The following is a 17621-nucleotide window of genomic DNA, read 5'->3' on the forward strand; positions in this document are numbered from 1 at the left end:
TATGGGGTATATGTGATTTTTCTATGCATGCATACAGTGTGTAATGATCAGATCAAAAAGATTTTATTCTTGACTGTAGAGTCAGTAATCGAGGGTCCTGTCCCCTGAGCAATGTCCTTCCTTTTTACATCCATGCTTAAAAAGGGCTCATTTCCATATGTTTTCTCTTATATAATATGGTGGCTAAAGAAACATGGTATAGTAATGTTTATATAGAAAATTATAAATAGAAAATCCAGACATCCAGTAAATTCTGTTTTTGAGCCACTGACTTAATTTAATAAATCTTGAATGGACATTGGTATTGAAGTACTAGGTACTGGAGTTAAAGTGGGCTAAAACATAAGGTGAATAAGACAGAGCAGTCAGAGCTGCACTACTCTAAAAAGCATCAACTGCAAAGCATTGAGCCTTTGTCATGTGCCTCGCAACGTGTTAGCTGTCATGAGCATATCTCATGCCAAACCTTTCTGGCAAGGGAAGAACTATTGTCCTTATGTTATTCCCAAGTTACTTAGAGCTTATACAGAGCCATTCATTTGGCGTACGCAGCTCCTAAACGAACAAATAAGTCTAACAGCCACCTGGCATTTTGCAGCACTTTGCGTATGTTGGAAAAGCATATGGTTCTGAAATATGTGGCATACAGTAAACGCAGCTTAAGGTAGAGTAACAATAAGAGCATTCTACGTAGATCACCCCATAAAAGTGTCAATCCATTTTAAAGACAAGAAAAACTGAGTGTCAGAAAGCCTAAGTCACCTGAGGCCTCACTGTTAGTAAGTGTTGAAGCTTGCACTGAGCTCTGTCTCCTGTGGTGTTCTTCCAAATACCTGATACTTCTGAGCGTCATTATAGATAAACTCACCAACAAATAACCTTCTATTCTCCTGGACTCAAGACTGTGGTTGCAGAAGAAAAATCTCCTTTCCTTATTTTACCATCCAGGCTCCTCTTCTTTATGTTCAACAGTAAGGACCCCATGCTTGGCATATTTCTTCCTAATGTGTCTAAAAGTGAGAAGAAACAAGTGCCCTGAAGCATTTTCTACCTCTTGATCTCAGGAATCCCCTATGTCCTGGCAGGAAACTTGATGCCTATCCAGAAGCAAAGTTCTCTTGGCCGCCCTCACCGTGGAAACGTGTTGCCACACCAAATGCACTTCCCCCTCCTGCTGACTGAGAGCAGCCAGTGGCCACCGCTATTGACCTGAGCTCTAATTAAGCTCATTTTATAATGAGGAAAAGAGTACGATTCTAATTAGTAAATTTCCATCTCTTTCTCGATCGGTATCCCCCAGTCAAAGCAATAAACTATCCTCATCACACTGGTTCCATTGCCAAAAAAATAACTGTATTGTAAAACTCTAGCAAAAGTGAAGACGGTTCAGGCAACAAGAGAGAGCAGAATGAGGTTTTATTTGCTGCTAATGAGCTGCATTCTCTCTCTTAGGTCCGTGGCGCTCAGGTAGTTGGTTCTGACATGATCGTGACAGTTGAGTTTACCAATCCTTTAAAAACAACCCTGCAAAACGTCTGGATATACCTGGATGGTCCTGGGATAACAAGACCGATGAGGAAGATGTTCCGGTAAGCCCTGGGTTGGGGAGAGCCGGCAGGCAGTGCAGAGCTATGGGAAGCTTTCTCTGTGTGTGTCTTTTCCAAGCATAGATCTGCTCCCCAGTGAAAATGTCTGGGAAGCTGCCTCCTCCTTGCTGACCATTTCTGTGGGGCATGGAGTAAAACCAGGACTGGCTTGACCTGCACTTCCATTATTCAATCCTTAAAGCCACCCTAACGATATAGATACTGCTATTATCTCCCTTCTGTAGCTGAGGAATTTGAGGCTTTGAGAGGTTGACCGGTTGGCGCTTAAGTTGCAGAGTTTATGAAAGCAGAGCCAACATTTAGACTCAGGCTGGCAAATTCCACAACCCAAGTGTGAACCATCTTGACATACTTCCTACTCATGTATGGATTCTTCTCATCTTTATTGAGGTCCTAACATGTGTCAGATACTATACTGAGAGATGCCCCTTTTCATGGGTCCTTTGTCTCCAGCCTCACCCCACATATTTTACCAACCCAATCAGTGTCTACAACTGTTGAATTCAATTTTGTTTTTTCTTAGTTGAACCTAAAGAGTTCTAGATGGTTCCCCATTCAGGGGACCAAAGACGACCCCAGGCTCGGTAATGATATGAATGAAGCTCAGACTCTTCCACAAACAAACCCCTTCAAATTGTGCTTGACAGGTCTCAGTTTCTGTGACTTCTACTAACAAACAGTGTGACCCAACAAGATAACCCATTCCATGATCAGGTAGTTCTAATGGTAAGAAAACGTTTTTCTACCATTTGATCCTACTAATGATCCTAATTCTGCCATCTGGACTGACATTTCTCTTCCGTCTTATGGTTTGCAAATGTTTGCAAATAGCTGTCTCATCTTCCTTGAATCTTTTCTATCTGGGGCTAAAACTCTGCCCCGACTTTATTCCTCTCTCCTCTAACATGGTTGCAGCTCTCTCTCTCTCTTCCATACACATTCCAATTTGTCACTACTCCTCTTAAAGTGTGACACCAGAATGGATCCCAATCTTGAGGTTTATTACTTTCATTTCTACCACAAATAAGTCCTTGTCAGCATCAATCAATCTAGCACATTTCCTGTGGGGTGACCTTCTAAGGCATAGAAAGGAGGTAGAGGACTCTGGAAACTGCCTCGTGACTAGATACGTTAAGATTTTTCCTGACATCCTTTATGGAAGCGACCCCACTCTGGAATGTGTGGAATAAATGCAAGGCCTCACTTGTCCCCTCTGGGACACCTTGATTATGCATAAAGGGCTGTCTGCATTTCTTTCTAATTAAAATGCTCGTAGCTTCTGCATCTCATCGTTTAACAGATGCCTTATTGTGGACGAAAATAATCTGAGTGCTTTTGAAACAATGCAAGCACAAAACATAGCCAACCTTTCCAACAGGAAAGTTTCAGGAAAAAAAAGGAAGCAAATTAATAATCAACCTCACGTAGATGGAGAGGTCAGCAGCCATACTCCTGCGTTTGTCAGAAACGACAGTCTTGCTCACCCGTTCTCACACCTTCCCACTCGAATCAGACGCAAGCCTCGTTCAGGCAAAGTGAAACACGTTTCCTCTTCCAAACAGCCCCCTGCTGTATCCAAGTTTTTCTTTCCTAGATGGAACCCCACGAGCTTCATCTGAGTGTACTAGAACTTCCTCTATCTTTACACCTTGGCTGTCCCCAGACTCTCACCTTAGTCAAGGCCGACACATGAAAAAGGACACTCTGAGTCTTAGACAAAAGATGAATTATCACACAGTGCTATGACCCACCATGTGGGAGGCCTCAGGCTCAAAGTAGGTTAAATCGCTAGATGCTTTGTTTATTCTTTATATTTGACATTGGGGTGGAGCAAAGCGGAGTGAATGGGGAGAAAGGCTGAACAGGGCCAGTCCCTATATAGACACAGGTGTCCTGCCTACACACTGGCTTAAGGTACTATTAGCAGTTACCACAACACCACCTAAGTCTAGGCAGACAAGTAGACAGACAGACAGTTAGCTGGTCTTAGTCAGTTTGAGCTGCTGTAACAGAAATACCGTAGACTGGGTGGCTCAAACAACAAACATTTATATCTCACACTTCTGGAGCCTGGAAGTCCAAGAACAAGGTGCCTCCCAATTTGGTTTCTGATGAGGTCTCTCTTCCTAGCTTGTAGACAGCTGTCTTCTAACTGTGTCCTCACATGGGGACAGAGAGAGGGAGGGCAAGCTCTCTGGCACCTCTTCTTAGAAAGGCACTAATCCCATCATGAGCCCCACCCACATGACCTAATCTAATTTAATTACCTCCGCAAAGCTCCATCTCTAAATGGTATCACACTGGGGTTTGGGTGTCAACAAATGAATCTGTGAGGAGCACAAGCATTCAGTCCATAAAAGTTGTTAATCTCTTTTTAAATTTTTGTAATTGACATATTGGAATTGTACATATTTATGTGGTATAATTTGAATGTTTCAGTACATAATATAAGTCGTATAATGATTAAATCGGGTATTCTCATCACCGCATACATTTATCATTTCTTTGTGGTGAGAACTTCCAAAAGCCTGTCTTCTAGCTTTTTGTAATATACAATACCTACTGTTAACCATAGCTACTTTACCACGCAAGAGAACCCCAGAACTTATTCCTCCTGTTTAATTGTCATTTCGTTCTCACTGGCCAACCTCTTCCCATCTTTTCCTCCATGTTCCCCTCCCCAGTCTCTGGTAACCACTGTTCTACCCTTTGCTTCTGAGATGTCAACTTTAAAAACATTTTTTTGGTGTCTACATGTGAGTGAAATCATGCATTATTTGTCTTTCCATGTCTGGTTTATTTCACTTACCATGATACCCTCCCTCCAGGTCTAATTCCTGTTGTTACAAGTGGCATGATTGCACTCTTTATTATGGCTGAATAGTTATAGAAACCCAGATTCAGGGTAGAATGTCTCCCAGGCAAGAGAAGCTTTATTTCTCAGAGACTGTCAAAAATTGGGCTAAAAAGCATGACATAGAAGACATTTGTTTTCTAGGCTGGGCTTACAGCTTGGAGCAAGAGCTACTCTCTCTGTTTACTCCTCACTCCAGCACACACCTTCACAACCAAGACCTGAGCCAGTCAGTGCCCACTTCCATATGGTCAGATAATTAGAAACACTCCATTGTGCCCTATGTTGCCAAGATCTGATCTAGGAGTGCCAGATCCATGTAACAACTTGGACGGCTAGAAAGTATAATTCCATAGAACCAAAATCTTTTACAAGACTGTTTCTTTCCAGCATACAGCTCCTAAATAATCGGGGAATCACCACCCCCACTCATTCACCCACCCCCTGCCAGATGTGGTTTAGATGGCAGGGGTTCTTAAGCCCAAAGCAGAGGCCTGAAAGGTGGGGAGCAGGTAAGCAGGGAATTGGAGCCAGAAACAAAGAAGGCAGTGCTGTAGCTCACCCCTTGCTCGCTGTAAGCCAACTCTACTCTGAAATGGTTTACCTTCCTGCTCTTCCTGCACTGCCTCCTGCCGATCTCAGATGTGCAGAGATTTCACCTCCACAGACTCTCAGCTTTCTGCACTTGATGCCTCCAGAGCATCAAATAATTTATCTTGCAGATTGATTTTGCTTAGAAAATAATCCAGTTCAATAAGTTATTTCAAGAGAAAAATTCTCCCACTTTGTGATTGGGGCTTAAATTATAAGTTTCTCAAATAAGACAGAAGCTGAGGGCTAGACACACAGAGGACAAACCATGGGTAGCTGCAGTTTATTGTAATAATAATCCCATTTGCCTTCGTGCATTCAAGATGATAAATGGCTGGCATCTCCTGATGGCTCAGCACATTACTGAGAATCATTTATCACAACATCCATTCTCAGAAAATAGGATTACTCCAACATTGCCCCACTTACCAAAATGACTTTCTTTCTGTTATGAATTTATCTGTATGTAAAATAGCATGCGTATGTATCTTCATGTATGAGTTTTTCACATGTACACATCATCATGCCAAATGGTTTTATGAGTAAGAGCAAATGATAAGGGGGAGCTCAGGATTTAGCTTCTATTTGAGGCGGTTATGTACAGTACATGGTCTCAGGTCAGGTCCTTAGCCAGGGCTACTGTTTCACAAAGTGCTTCTGATTGATCACTTGGGGAAACCAGAGGAGAGAGTGTGAATGGATACAGGTAACAATAGCACAGCTTTGAGAAATAAATATTCGGAACCTATATTGGTATTGAATTGAGGATTGTGAATTAAGGACAGAGAATTTTCTCTCTGCATACAGGCAGGAGAAACTTTCCTAGATTATTTTGAAGAGTTCAAGCAGAGGAAAAAGAAGGATGAAGAAGAGGAAGAGGAGGAGGAGAAAATTTCTAACACTACTTGGCACTTACCATATCTTACTTTGTTTCTAAGTATGGTACAAATATTAACACACCCTATCCTCTCCTAGCTCTATTCAATATTCCATAGTGTCTACTGTTTACAGTTGAGGAAAACAATGATGAGGTCAATGTTTTCCAAACCTTAAATCATGAAATCAATTCACTGGGTTGGACAAAATATTCACATATATAGGTCATATACATATGCATTTTTTACATAGTTGGGCTTTCGCATAACTGATTAAAATAATTCTATGGCCACATTTATAAAGAACAAAAATTAAGAAAAGAATTAGCAAATACTAAATTAATTAGACAGTTTAGATTATCAGTGTCAAAGTCAGTGCTTGAAACAGCATCATAGATAGAGCTCGTCAAGGCCATGGATGCCTCTTCCAATTCACTAACCACAGATATGACAGAGAAAGGGACTTCTTATTTAGTGTCTAAATTTCTGAGATTTGAGACCTTTTCCCTTATTAATCCAAAGGACATAAAACCACAGCCAGCTGGAATACACATTGTTTTACTAATGTTTGAGGAAATCTTGGGGTTCTAACATTACGTAGGGCAGGTCACATACAGGTATATGGCCCCATATCTCCCCCTTCACTTGACGTCTGTTTGAAGTGATGCTATTTGGCCCCAGACCCCGAAGGACAAATGCGGGCTCATGTAGTCAAAGCCCTTGAGCCCCTCTTGGTTTCCCTTGACAGTTCCCCTTCCTTGCAACTCCTCACACAGTCACACTAGTCCAAAGCTCAGAGTCACCCAAACTCCCTTGGCACCCCCAGATGACCCCAGCGTGCCTGGTAAGAAGTGCCTTACTCCAGCCCTTGAGCACTCTCTCAGGGAACTCTCTTAGGGTCTGTGGATCCAGCCACAGAATTTCTTTGCACAACACATGCCTCTTTTATGAACATAAGCATTGTCTTGTTTCTTTCCTTGACGTTCCTTCATCCTGTTCTGAACTCAGTTGCTCCCACAACCCCAGTTCCCTTCATAAGCTTCCATGTTGTGGATGCTGGCATGAACAGTGGGATTCTTGTCTGCTTGGCCACATATCAGTTGTACAATCTGGGAGGAGCCACTTGATGTGTTTGAAATGTACTTTCCTTATCAATAATCTAGGGGATCAAAATGCCTTTCTTATTGGGTGGATTAGAAATTCAGCCCAGTACCTTGCACTGCTAATTCCCTTTTCCTCCTCAGTGTTTCTCTGTACCATTTCATTCCTCTGGATACAGGCCCTCCAGAGAGAACTGAGAACCACAGATCTGTTGTGTGCTCAGACAAACATCACTGAAACTCAGCAATAGTTTGTGGTGCAGACTCCAGCCATCCTTTGAGTCCACACACCATTGTGGGGGAAAGCATTTGGCACAGATGTCAGCCTACTCACACTGCTTTGAGGCTGCAGTTACCAGATTTGCTCATCTATGGCAACTGAGTAAACCAGCCACATGGGTAACATTCCCTTCACTTTCTACTTAACCTAAAATTTGGATGTAACACAGCAATTGCCTTCACCTAGATATCACCACAACCTACTGATCTGGCAAAATTTTGTCACCTGATATACTCATTTAGTGAGGATTAGAGATGGAGGAACAGCAGAACCACTCCTTTGTCATGCAAACAAAGAAAGAAACTGGTACAATAAGACGACACCAGCTAGTATTTTACCAGATCCTGCCCTGGACTCTTTTCTTCGATTATTTAATTATCAAGGCAGTTCTATGGAATAAGCATTGAATAATTCCTATTATGCAGATGAGAAACTGAGGCTTAAGGAAGGATAATAAATTGGCTAAGATTACACAACTAATAAGTGGGAGAATCAAATTTATTTTTTTCCCTAAGCCCAAGTATTCTGACTCCAGAGTCTATGGAGCTTGTAACCAGTAGACGATATTTCATTATACAGACACCCGTCATTGCACATCATTTAGATAGCAGTGTCTGATTTTTTAAATGATTTTTAAAAATACATTTATTCCAATTTCTCTCTGTATAGCTTTTCTCCTCTATAGCTCTGACAGGCCGATGTAACAATGAAATAAACCTCATATGTCACAGTGTTTATTATGCAGCCATACTATAAAATACTATAAACAAGAACCTTTTTTCTTGGTATTCTTCATTGCATGTATATCAACATCACCATTTTCATAACTCCTGAGCACCCAAAGCTGCTAAGTATTTACAGAGGCTATAGGTCCCCAAACCCGTTGTAATTTAAATTCTGTACATGCCAATTTTAGTTACCATAAAGTATCTTCGAGAATAAACTGGGTTTACGTCTGAACAAGTCATATATGGAGCGAGTCACACAGCACATTGTACAAAACACACGGAGCAGATTGTGCCACGTCATCTCCAGGGGAAGCAGCCAATATTCTGCTATGTGGCAGGTCTTCTTATTGTCCTTCACTTTGCTTCCTGATGTTCAGGTTTTCATGAAATTTAAAATAGCATAAACTCTATTCTACTAGCAGGAATCTAGAGAAAGAATATGCAGCTGGCTCTAACTCTAGCTTTTCTATGACCTGAGCCATTAGGTTCTGGGATCTTGGAGATGGTGTAGGCTTCTTCAGACTTCACTTTTCTCCTCTGTAAAATTAGACAGATTAAGTGATTTCTAAATGCTTTTCAGATTCTGACATTCGGTGCCTCAACAATCCCAGGAAAATAGTCACTTCTGTTTTATTCCCGTTTCAAGACACTCATGGTGGTCAGTTCATCTCCCACTCTCTCTGAAAAGGGCTGGCCCAGAACTCCGTGGCAGGCCACCCAGCACCTGCTCTTCCTGAGGCTCAGAGAGCAGAGATCAAGAATCCTCCATAAACACTTGCAGGACATTCTTAATACTAAGTCAAAAGGCATCTGTACTGCTTGAGAAATAAAACCTATGAAAAAGTAAGCACAGTGGTCAGAAAAAGGCTTCTCTCTTTTTATTTTCATAGGCGAACAGGTGGTGTTTGGTTACATGAATAAGTTCTTTAGGTGATTTCTGAAATTTTGGTGCACCCATCACTCGAGCAGTATACACCGTACCCAATTTGTAGTCGTTGATCCCTCACCCACCTCCCACCTTTCCCCTGAGTCCCCAAAGACCATTGTTTCATTCTTGGGTCTTTCCAGCCTCATAACTCAGCTCCCACTTACGAGTGAGAACATAGGATGTTTGGTTTTCCATTGAGTTACTTCACTTAGAATAATGGTCTCTGGTTTTATCCAGGTCACTGTGAATTCCATTATTTCATTCCTTTTTATGGCTGAGTAGTATCCTATGGTATACATACCACAAGTTATTTATCCACTTGTTGATTGGTAGCAGGGCTGGTTCCATATTTGTGCAGTTGCACATTGTGCTGCTATAGATATGTGTGTGCAAATATCTTAGAAAAAGCCTTTTCTTACAGAACATATGGTGTACACTTGTATAAAATGTAGTGAATAGTAGCAGAAAGAGTTGGAATATGGGACTTAGGAAAACCTGGGTTCAAATTTTATCTCTGCCCATTTACCAACTATGATATTGAAAAAGGGACTTCACTGGTTAAATTTCCATTTTTCTTAATCAAAAAATGTACTGAATATGATCTGTCTCAAGGAACAGTCATATGTATAAAACCTGAATGTAATCTCCTCCCAAAGTTTATAGAGGAGGCTATATGTGAAGCACCCCAGAGAACCCTAAATCTCCCCAACCCTGATTACCCTCAGTCTGCACTGAAGTGGACTTGTTCATGACACTCAGGAAGACTTCGGGGCAGAAGCTTGCAGGAAGAGAACATCAGAACCATTAAAGGCTATATCGTTAGCGAGATAGATTAGGGCATTGGCAACAAATGATTAGCAGAAAGTTGCATAGGTGGAGGGACCCAAATTGGTGGTTGAAATAGGAATGTGAATTACAGCACATGAAGATTCTCAAAGTCACTTGGCAGCAGGCAGTGCTACGTTTCAGATGCTGAGCCTGGGAACAATGTCTAGCCCAAGGGAGTTGGCAAAAACTTATTTGAGCTTCAGGGCCTCAGCAACGGCAGCTGGGAGATTTAGATAGGACTCTAATCCCAGGAGGAAACTAGTGGCAAAAACTGAGCTGAGGCTCAGAAGATCAGTCACATAGGTAAAGCTACTGTTGAGGACTCGGGGACAAGCTACAGTTCAGTTGATTAATGGTTGGGTGGGGCTCAGCCTGGCTCCTGATAGCCACTGGGAGGCTGGTGGATGCATCCCAGTGAAAGGAACCATGACCCTTCCACTGGGAAGATCAGTGACAGGTTCTGCAGAGCCTCATGTGGGGTCCTCATTTGGGGTAGAACTTGCTGAATTGACCAGAGTCTTCAGTCCCCTAAGTGCCAACTGAGAGAAAGAAAGCAAGTGACTCAGACTAGAGTTTTCATTGCTTCTTGATCCAGATGGGAAGCTGGTTCTACCAACCTTTGCTCTCTTTTCCATCCTTTCAGTGAAATTCTGCCCAACTCCACTGTGCAATGGGAAGAAGTGTGCCGGCCCTGGGTCTCTGGGCCTCGGAAGCTGATAGCCAGCATGAGCAGTGACTCCCTGAGACACGTGTATGGTGAGCTGGACGTGCAGATTCAAAGACAACCTTCCATGTGAATGCACAGGACGCTGAGATGAACCCAGGAATTTGGTCTCTTGTAGTCTTGGCCAAGGAAATTCGAATGCAAAAGTAGTCAGCTCTTGCTTTGACTTAGGTGTGAAGACCCAGACAGGAATGGAAGAGCCCCAGAGTGGGGATCTCGTGTATTTCAAAGACATACTTTTCAAAACCCAGGCTATTTGGCATGGCAGTTAGTTTTTAATCACTCCACCTTCCAAAGAATGCTGAGCATTAGCTTTAATTAAGCTCTAATTAAGCTCTCATAGCTCATAAGAGTAACAGTCATCATTTATCATCACAAATGGCTACAGATCCAAATATCAGTGGGCTCTCCTACCAGGGAGATTTGCTCAATAGCTGGCCTCATTTAAACAAGACTTCAGATTCCCCACTCAGCCTTTTAGGAATAATAGCACATGATTTGGGCCCTGGAATTCTATTCCTCTTTCTTGGAGTCAGGTTCTACCCTCCGTGTCAGAGTATTTTTCCCAGGACTGGAGCACAACATAATTTTAATTTTTGGCAAAGCCAGGAAAAGCTCTTTCATCTTGCACCTGCAGCCAAGCAAATGCCTGCCAAATTTCACAGATTTACCTTGTGAGAAAATGTGGCCCCATATTAACAAATTGCATTTGTGAGAAACTTAATCACCTACAAAGAGATAAGAAAGCAGGTGAAATGCTCGGGTCTATTGAATAATGTAGTTCTATGGTGCATTTTATAGAAGGTGTCACGCTGTGGCCTGACAGCACGAACCAAAATCCCTTACTTTAACCCTTTCTGGGGTGCAATTCTAGGAAGTAAAGTGAGGAATTTATCTCTTTAGTTAGTGATTATATTTCACTTATCTCTCAGGAATCGTCCTTGCAGAATGACACAGCTTCAGGTTCCTTTTCAGAGATATAATAAGCCCAACAAGTTGGAGAAGCTGGCGGATCTAGTGGCCAGATGTATAGAAGGACAGCAGCCACTGATTATCTCTTGTCCTTCACGTCACCCATGTTGAGACCTCAGCTTGGCACTCAGGTGCTGAAGGGTAACATGGACTCAGCCTTACAAATAGCCAGTGCTAGTTCTGACCCAACCACAGAGGATGCTGACATCATTTGTATTATGCTCCAAGGCTACTACAGACAAGGCTACATGCTCTTTATTTGCAAGGCTGATTTATGGTCAGAATTTCCCACTGACATGTCTAGAGTGTGAGTTAGGTCAGCAGACTGTGATTCTTAGCCAAAAAAAATGAACAGTGGTAAGACACTGGGAGCAAAATCAGAATAGAATGCTCTGGTCTATATAACTACATTTCCAAGCCTTTGAGACTGTTTCTGAGCCTGCAGCACTAACCTATGACGGTGAGCTGGTCTCCTCTATAGATACATGGTACTTAACTTTACTAAGTAATCTCACAGCATTTGCCAAGTCTCCCAATACCCAATTTCAAAGTGAAATGCATTTTGCTAGATAAACCGGCTTAACTTAGTATACTATTACTAATTAGAATGTCATAGAAGCTTAAAATAAAGTTAATCTGATTATATTTGCATCTGCACAGAAGTGAACCCTCTTAATTTTCAATATGATATACTATTAACCACAACTTCTTGAGAAACCATCCTTCCTCCACAGTAGACAACCCACCCTGGATAGGAAGACAAGCATTTGTCCTCTGAAGAAAAGGACTCTAACAGGTGTTAATGCCACAGTTAGTTTTCTTCACCTCGCTCTTTCTAGATTTTATTAGCTACATTCACTGAAGGATCAAGTTGCATATTTAGTTCAAAAACAAGCTTCCAGAAACTGTAAAACCTCTGTAGATATTTTCTCCTGAACCATCTCATGAACCATTGTGGTGAATCAGTGGATAGCCAGCATGGATGCCTAGCCTAATGAACAACTGTTATGGTCTTACAATAGGGATGAAAATATATGACAATCATGTGTAAGAGATCCTATATTCGTGGCAGACATCACTGAACAATTGTAGCTCAGATAAGACCTCAGAATCTTTCCCAAATCCAGGTAGCAATTAGCAACTGATTTGAAACTAGCACCCAAGATGGAACGTGTTTGTCATGCTTACCCTTAAGACCAGCCCCTCCCCTCTGATAGCTGGTATTTCACACATGTATTAGTGCTATGGCTCTAAGAATTATAATTTAGCAATGGTAACAAGCAATAGCAGCAGAGACTATGAGTTCTAGCTCTCCCTGAGTTGCTTCCTGTGCTAGTCCTTAATGCTTTTGAACAAATCCTTATCAATGTTTAGAACGTCAATGACAAAAGAGGGGAAACATAAGAAATGTAAATATTTTCATTTCTTTTGTTTCTCCTGAGGGATATCTCAAACAAACCTTAACAACAACACGTATAAGATGATAGACAGACAGATGATAGTTTTTCCAAATAATTTCACCTCATCAGCCTTGTGAGACAGAAGTAAATATCGTTATCTCCATAATTAAGAACCTAATTAAGCCTAGGAAGCGATGCATCATGGCAAATCAAGCTAGGGGTGGGAGTGGGCAGTGAAACAACTCTGGTTTCAGAATCACTGCTTGCTGTACACTGTTTAAATCTTTTGTTGCTTCGTCAGAGTTTTAACAATGCTAACTTAAGACCAACTTCAGAATTCTTTGAAGAGCTGCAGTATAACAACAAATAAAAATATGTATAAATTTATATTAGGAATGTCATGAGAAATGGAGTTTGTGCTAGACACATCGGCAATTAAAAGTCACAGAATCTCAGGGGGAAAAGTCATTGTTTGTGAACATTCGTCCATTGTTGTTAAAAAGTTAATAGTCAACCAACCCAACCATACATTCATTCACCTTTTCTACAATCCAGCCATCCCCCTACATCCGGGCAACCATCTAGCCTTCCAGCCATCTATCCATCCTTTTTTTCAGTTATCCATCTGAGCATACATCAGGTATATTTTAGAGCACAGGGATTCAAAGATGAAAATTCCATGGTACCTGCCCAGAAAGAGCTCATAAAGCAGAGGAGTAACATGATATTTAAACAGATAATCCACAACCAGATAATAGAGCTATGCTCGGAGTACCAAAGGAATAAGGACAAAAAGATGCCTGAAGAAGTCTCCCATGACGTTCCCAGGAATAAAGGAGGAAAGGTTTGGATTGAATCTTGAGTAAGTAATAGGTAAGTTTGAGACCACTTAACAAAGAAGAGCTCATGTAACAACCTAGAGAGAAGAACATGAACATAGCTTTCAATGGGCTTGGGATGGAGAGATGGTAAGTATATAGAGAGAAGAGGCGAGGCCAGAAACGCAGGAATGGGTCCGAGTTGGAGCATTTCCCAAAATGAGAATTTGTTTCTTCTGGTATGTATTGTAGAGAACTAGTAGAGGCTGCTGAAAACAAACTGGATACAAAACTAAAAGTTACTAGTGGCTCAGGGAGTGACAGGGCCAATATAGTATGGGACGGAATGCCCTAATTCAGGTTGGTGAAAAGGATGTCAGAATGAGGGTGTGGCCACAGTGGGTTCAAGGATGGGAAATGAGACAGTCAAGAGCTCAAGTAGCTAAAGTGGTAGAAATAGCATGTAGGGTGCTGTCCATGTCAGAAACTATAGAAGTTTGGACAGACAAGTTCCTAGATGCTAAACTCTGGGCAGCCAAGTAATCACCATGAGCAGGTCCCCACTGAAGACCCAGGATCTTGCCCCTAAGATCATGCTCACATCTGTCTTTGAGGCAAAGTTATCTAATCCAATACCTAAACGAACTGCTTCCAGAGACATTCCTTCTCACCTTAGGACAAGTTTGTCCTTCCATTCTCACCACCCCAGCACAATCCTTTCTACATAAGAATGAAGAAGACAAACAAAAAGCTTTCTAGTGTGTCTATAAGAAATCATTTTGTTGAAAGAAACAAATAAATGAGAAACAAGCATCAGGAAAAGGGACAGGGAATTGTGTTCACCTCAGTTGCCAGGAATTATACTCAACATTTCTAGCTCTAAAGACAATGGAGATTTTTTAAAGATACTTGGTAAACCAGCTGCTGATACTGTTCCTGAACTCACATTCATTTTCACACTTATCCTTGTTCTAGGACTTACATAATTATCTGAGTAACATTTCAACAGTCCTAACATAAGGGGTCCTAATGAGTATTTCCTATTCGCAAACAGCATGTACCTATAAACGAAGAGGATTCTTCCCTCTTGCTGATTTGAGCAAGTTTAGACAGTGGGAAGGTACAGTATGAAAAATACATTACCACGAGATTTAGAATTTGTTATGATGGTGGCAGATTTTAAATGACCATAAAATGATTGTCACTCTTTCCATTGAGAGACGAGACCCACATTCCCTCTCCCACCCTTGATTTTAGGTGGGCTGTGACTGCTGTGATTGAAGGAATGTGGTAAGAACAATGCTGCCTGTTCTCAGCTCCAGGCCTTGGAAAACTGGCAGCTTCCACTTACTGTCTCTCGATATCCTCTTCATAGAAGGCCTCAGCTTCTCCATAAAGGCTCGCCTACTCTGAGACTGCCATGCTGGAGAAGCCACATGAATACACACTTCAACCCTCCTCTGAGCTCAGCCTTCCAGAGACCTCTGCCAAGGCACCAGACCTGATAACAAGGCTAATGGGGGAAGCAGCAAAGGGGAAAGAACTTACAGGGTCCCTACACGTCTGGTTACATCTTAGCGCTACGAAGGGGTTTTACGTTCTTGAGCACAATGTTTATGGTAACAGAGCCTCGGTCACCCTGCACTGGAACATGAGGCATGAAGAAGTTTGCCTCCCCAGAGGCCTCCCACAGTTTGCAGGCATTTGCTGTTCTCAGTTTATAGGTTACTCATACCAATGCATGTAGGCACTCCGTAAGTCCTTTCTCCTTTGCTGCTTCCCCCAACATCCTGGGCTCTCCACATCAGCCCATCCACCAGCTGGATATCACCAAGTGACCTGAGTCAATGTCACTTAAAAATCACCCTGCCCCGCCTTACCCAAATTCCTGTTCTTCCAAATGATGAGATATGATTAAAGAGTTGGTTTTCCATTTTTAATCTATACATAACATATGTACCTATGTACGGGGTTACATGCATAGAATGTGTACTGATCAAGTCAGCACTTTTAGGATATCAATCACCATGAGCAGTGACCATTTTTATGTGTTGGGAATATTTCACGTCCTCACTTCAAGCTATTTTGAAATGTGCAATTCGTTGTTAAGTGTTATTTTAAGCCAGTGGGTTTGAGGTCGTCGGTAATGCAGTCAAACATTACCAGAACACTAAGCCTAACAGTCTCAGGAAAGAGAGCGATTTACTGGTTAATGCTATTCTTTGCTTCAAGGAAATGCTTAGTGTTTTTGAACTTTATCTGTTCTTTCTGAAAAATATGTACAGGTATGCAGTTTGTGGTCTCTCAGAAGACTTCACATATGTCAGGAGACTTAATGTGTACTCGCAAACATCATAGTTTAAGCACTGCCATTTCCTTCAACTCTTCTTACTAAACTGTGGTTTTTGTGGGCCTTTCACCATCCTTTATCTCAATCAAGATTTGGTTAGATAACCTGAAAATGAGAGAGAAAGCACAGTGATGAAAGATGAAATTCCTCTTTCACAAAAACCTGGGAACTGAGGCCTTCCCGTGGAGAACTATGAGGAGATATCAGATTCTCTACCTGCCCCATGAACCCAGCCTACCTGCGAGCTGAAGTACTCAGGAATGCCCAGTCTGGTCATGAGTGCCCATTCTATTTTTTTCTTCTCAGATGTTCAAAAATGTCTTGATTTTCACACAGATTTATACCGACATAGCTCAAACTATATGAAACAAAAGAGGATAATTTACTTTTATATTAGTTACACCTAATCCCAAAATTTGCAGCCACTAGAATAAGTAAACCCAGTAAAGGCCTGGAACCAAGTGTTTCTGGTTAAAGGTGAGTGAGAAACCAGCCATGAGTGTAGGATGTCAGTTGCGCTTTGCCATGACTGACAGCAATGACCCATGATCAGTTTTGCCTTCCAGCCATGTGTCCTCAGCCCTCACTGGTGGCCACAATGGCCAGCCATTCTCCTGCCCAGACTCTTTCTACAAGGACAATTTGTGCCACAGCTGGGACCCCACGTTTTTGTGTAAACCCTTTCATCAGAGCACTGCCAAAGACCCACAGAAGGCCCATGCCTAGGTGGTCTCCTGAGGTCCCTTACAGAACGTACTGGGAGTGCTTCTCTCTGGCAAATCTTCATTGTTCATTGTTCTTTCCTGCTAATCAGTGTGACACAGCCCTCAGAAAGGGGAAGGGCATCTGATTGGCCATTCCATACCTTTTTCTTGAGAAGAAAGATTCCTAAACTTCACACAGGATGTCTTTCTATTGTGCACCATAGCATTTAATGTGTTTTTTAAATGTTTTCCTACCACAATGACATTTTTATTTTCCTACTTTTAATGACCTTTTTTATTTATTATTCACTGTTTCTTTACAGTTTCAGCCACTAGCCCCATGTGGCTGATGTTATCCACATTCCAAATTTGAATATCTATATCTTCCAGGCACTTTCAGGTGACAAATATACACAACCACTAAGCATCTTCCTACCCAAACCGGGACCAAGCCTACCGAGGCTGAAGCACCCATGCATTGGCCTGCTACTTCCAAATTCGCTTTTATGTACATTACTTTTCTCATAGACACAAGGCTAAGCTCATATGATTCTGTTGTCTTGGCTTATAGCTCCAATAAAGGAATCTGCCTTTTATGCTGATTATTAAAAAGAAATGCTGGGTATCTTCAATAATATTCCAATTAGCTTTATCGAGTACACAATGTTAAAAACTCATATAAATGGACAAAATATTATTACTGACACAAAATTGGAGAAACCTCTCTATGATGAAAAACAATAGACTTCGGTGATATCTTCACTAGCAATAGTAACCAGAAAGTGAAGGCTATTCACTGGGAAAGTTAAGCTTAAAAAAAAGAGAAAAGCCCAAGCTCACTTAAATCACCTAAATATAAAAG

General features: G+C 41.6%; 1 protein-coding gene across 1 annotated transcript in view; it reads left to right on the plus strand.

The window, feature by feature from the left end:
* The window catches only part of F13A1 (coagulation factor XIII A chain), a 163051-nt gene extending 149777 nt beyond the window's left edge, over window positions 1–13274 (plus strand). Inside the window, exons 14-15 of the mRNA XM_017970932.4 lie at window positions 1453–1589; window positions 10435–13274. Coding sequence (XP_017826421.4) covers window positions 1453–1589; window positions 10435–10588 — 291 coding nt within the window. The 3' untranslated portion in view covers window positions 10589–13274. The remainder of the gene's footprint in view (window positions 1–1452; window positions 1590–10434) is intronic.
* Window positions 13275–17621: the final 4347 nt, after the last annotated feature.

Source organism: Callithrix jacchus, chromosome 4 (genome assembly GCF_049354715.1).
Source record: "Callithrix jacchus isolate 240 chromosome 4, calJac240_pri, whole genome shotgun sequence".
Taxonomy (NCBI): Eukaryota; Metazoa; Chordata; class Mammalia; order Primates; family Cebidae; genus Callithrix; species Callithrix jacchus.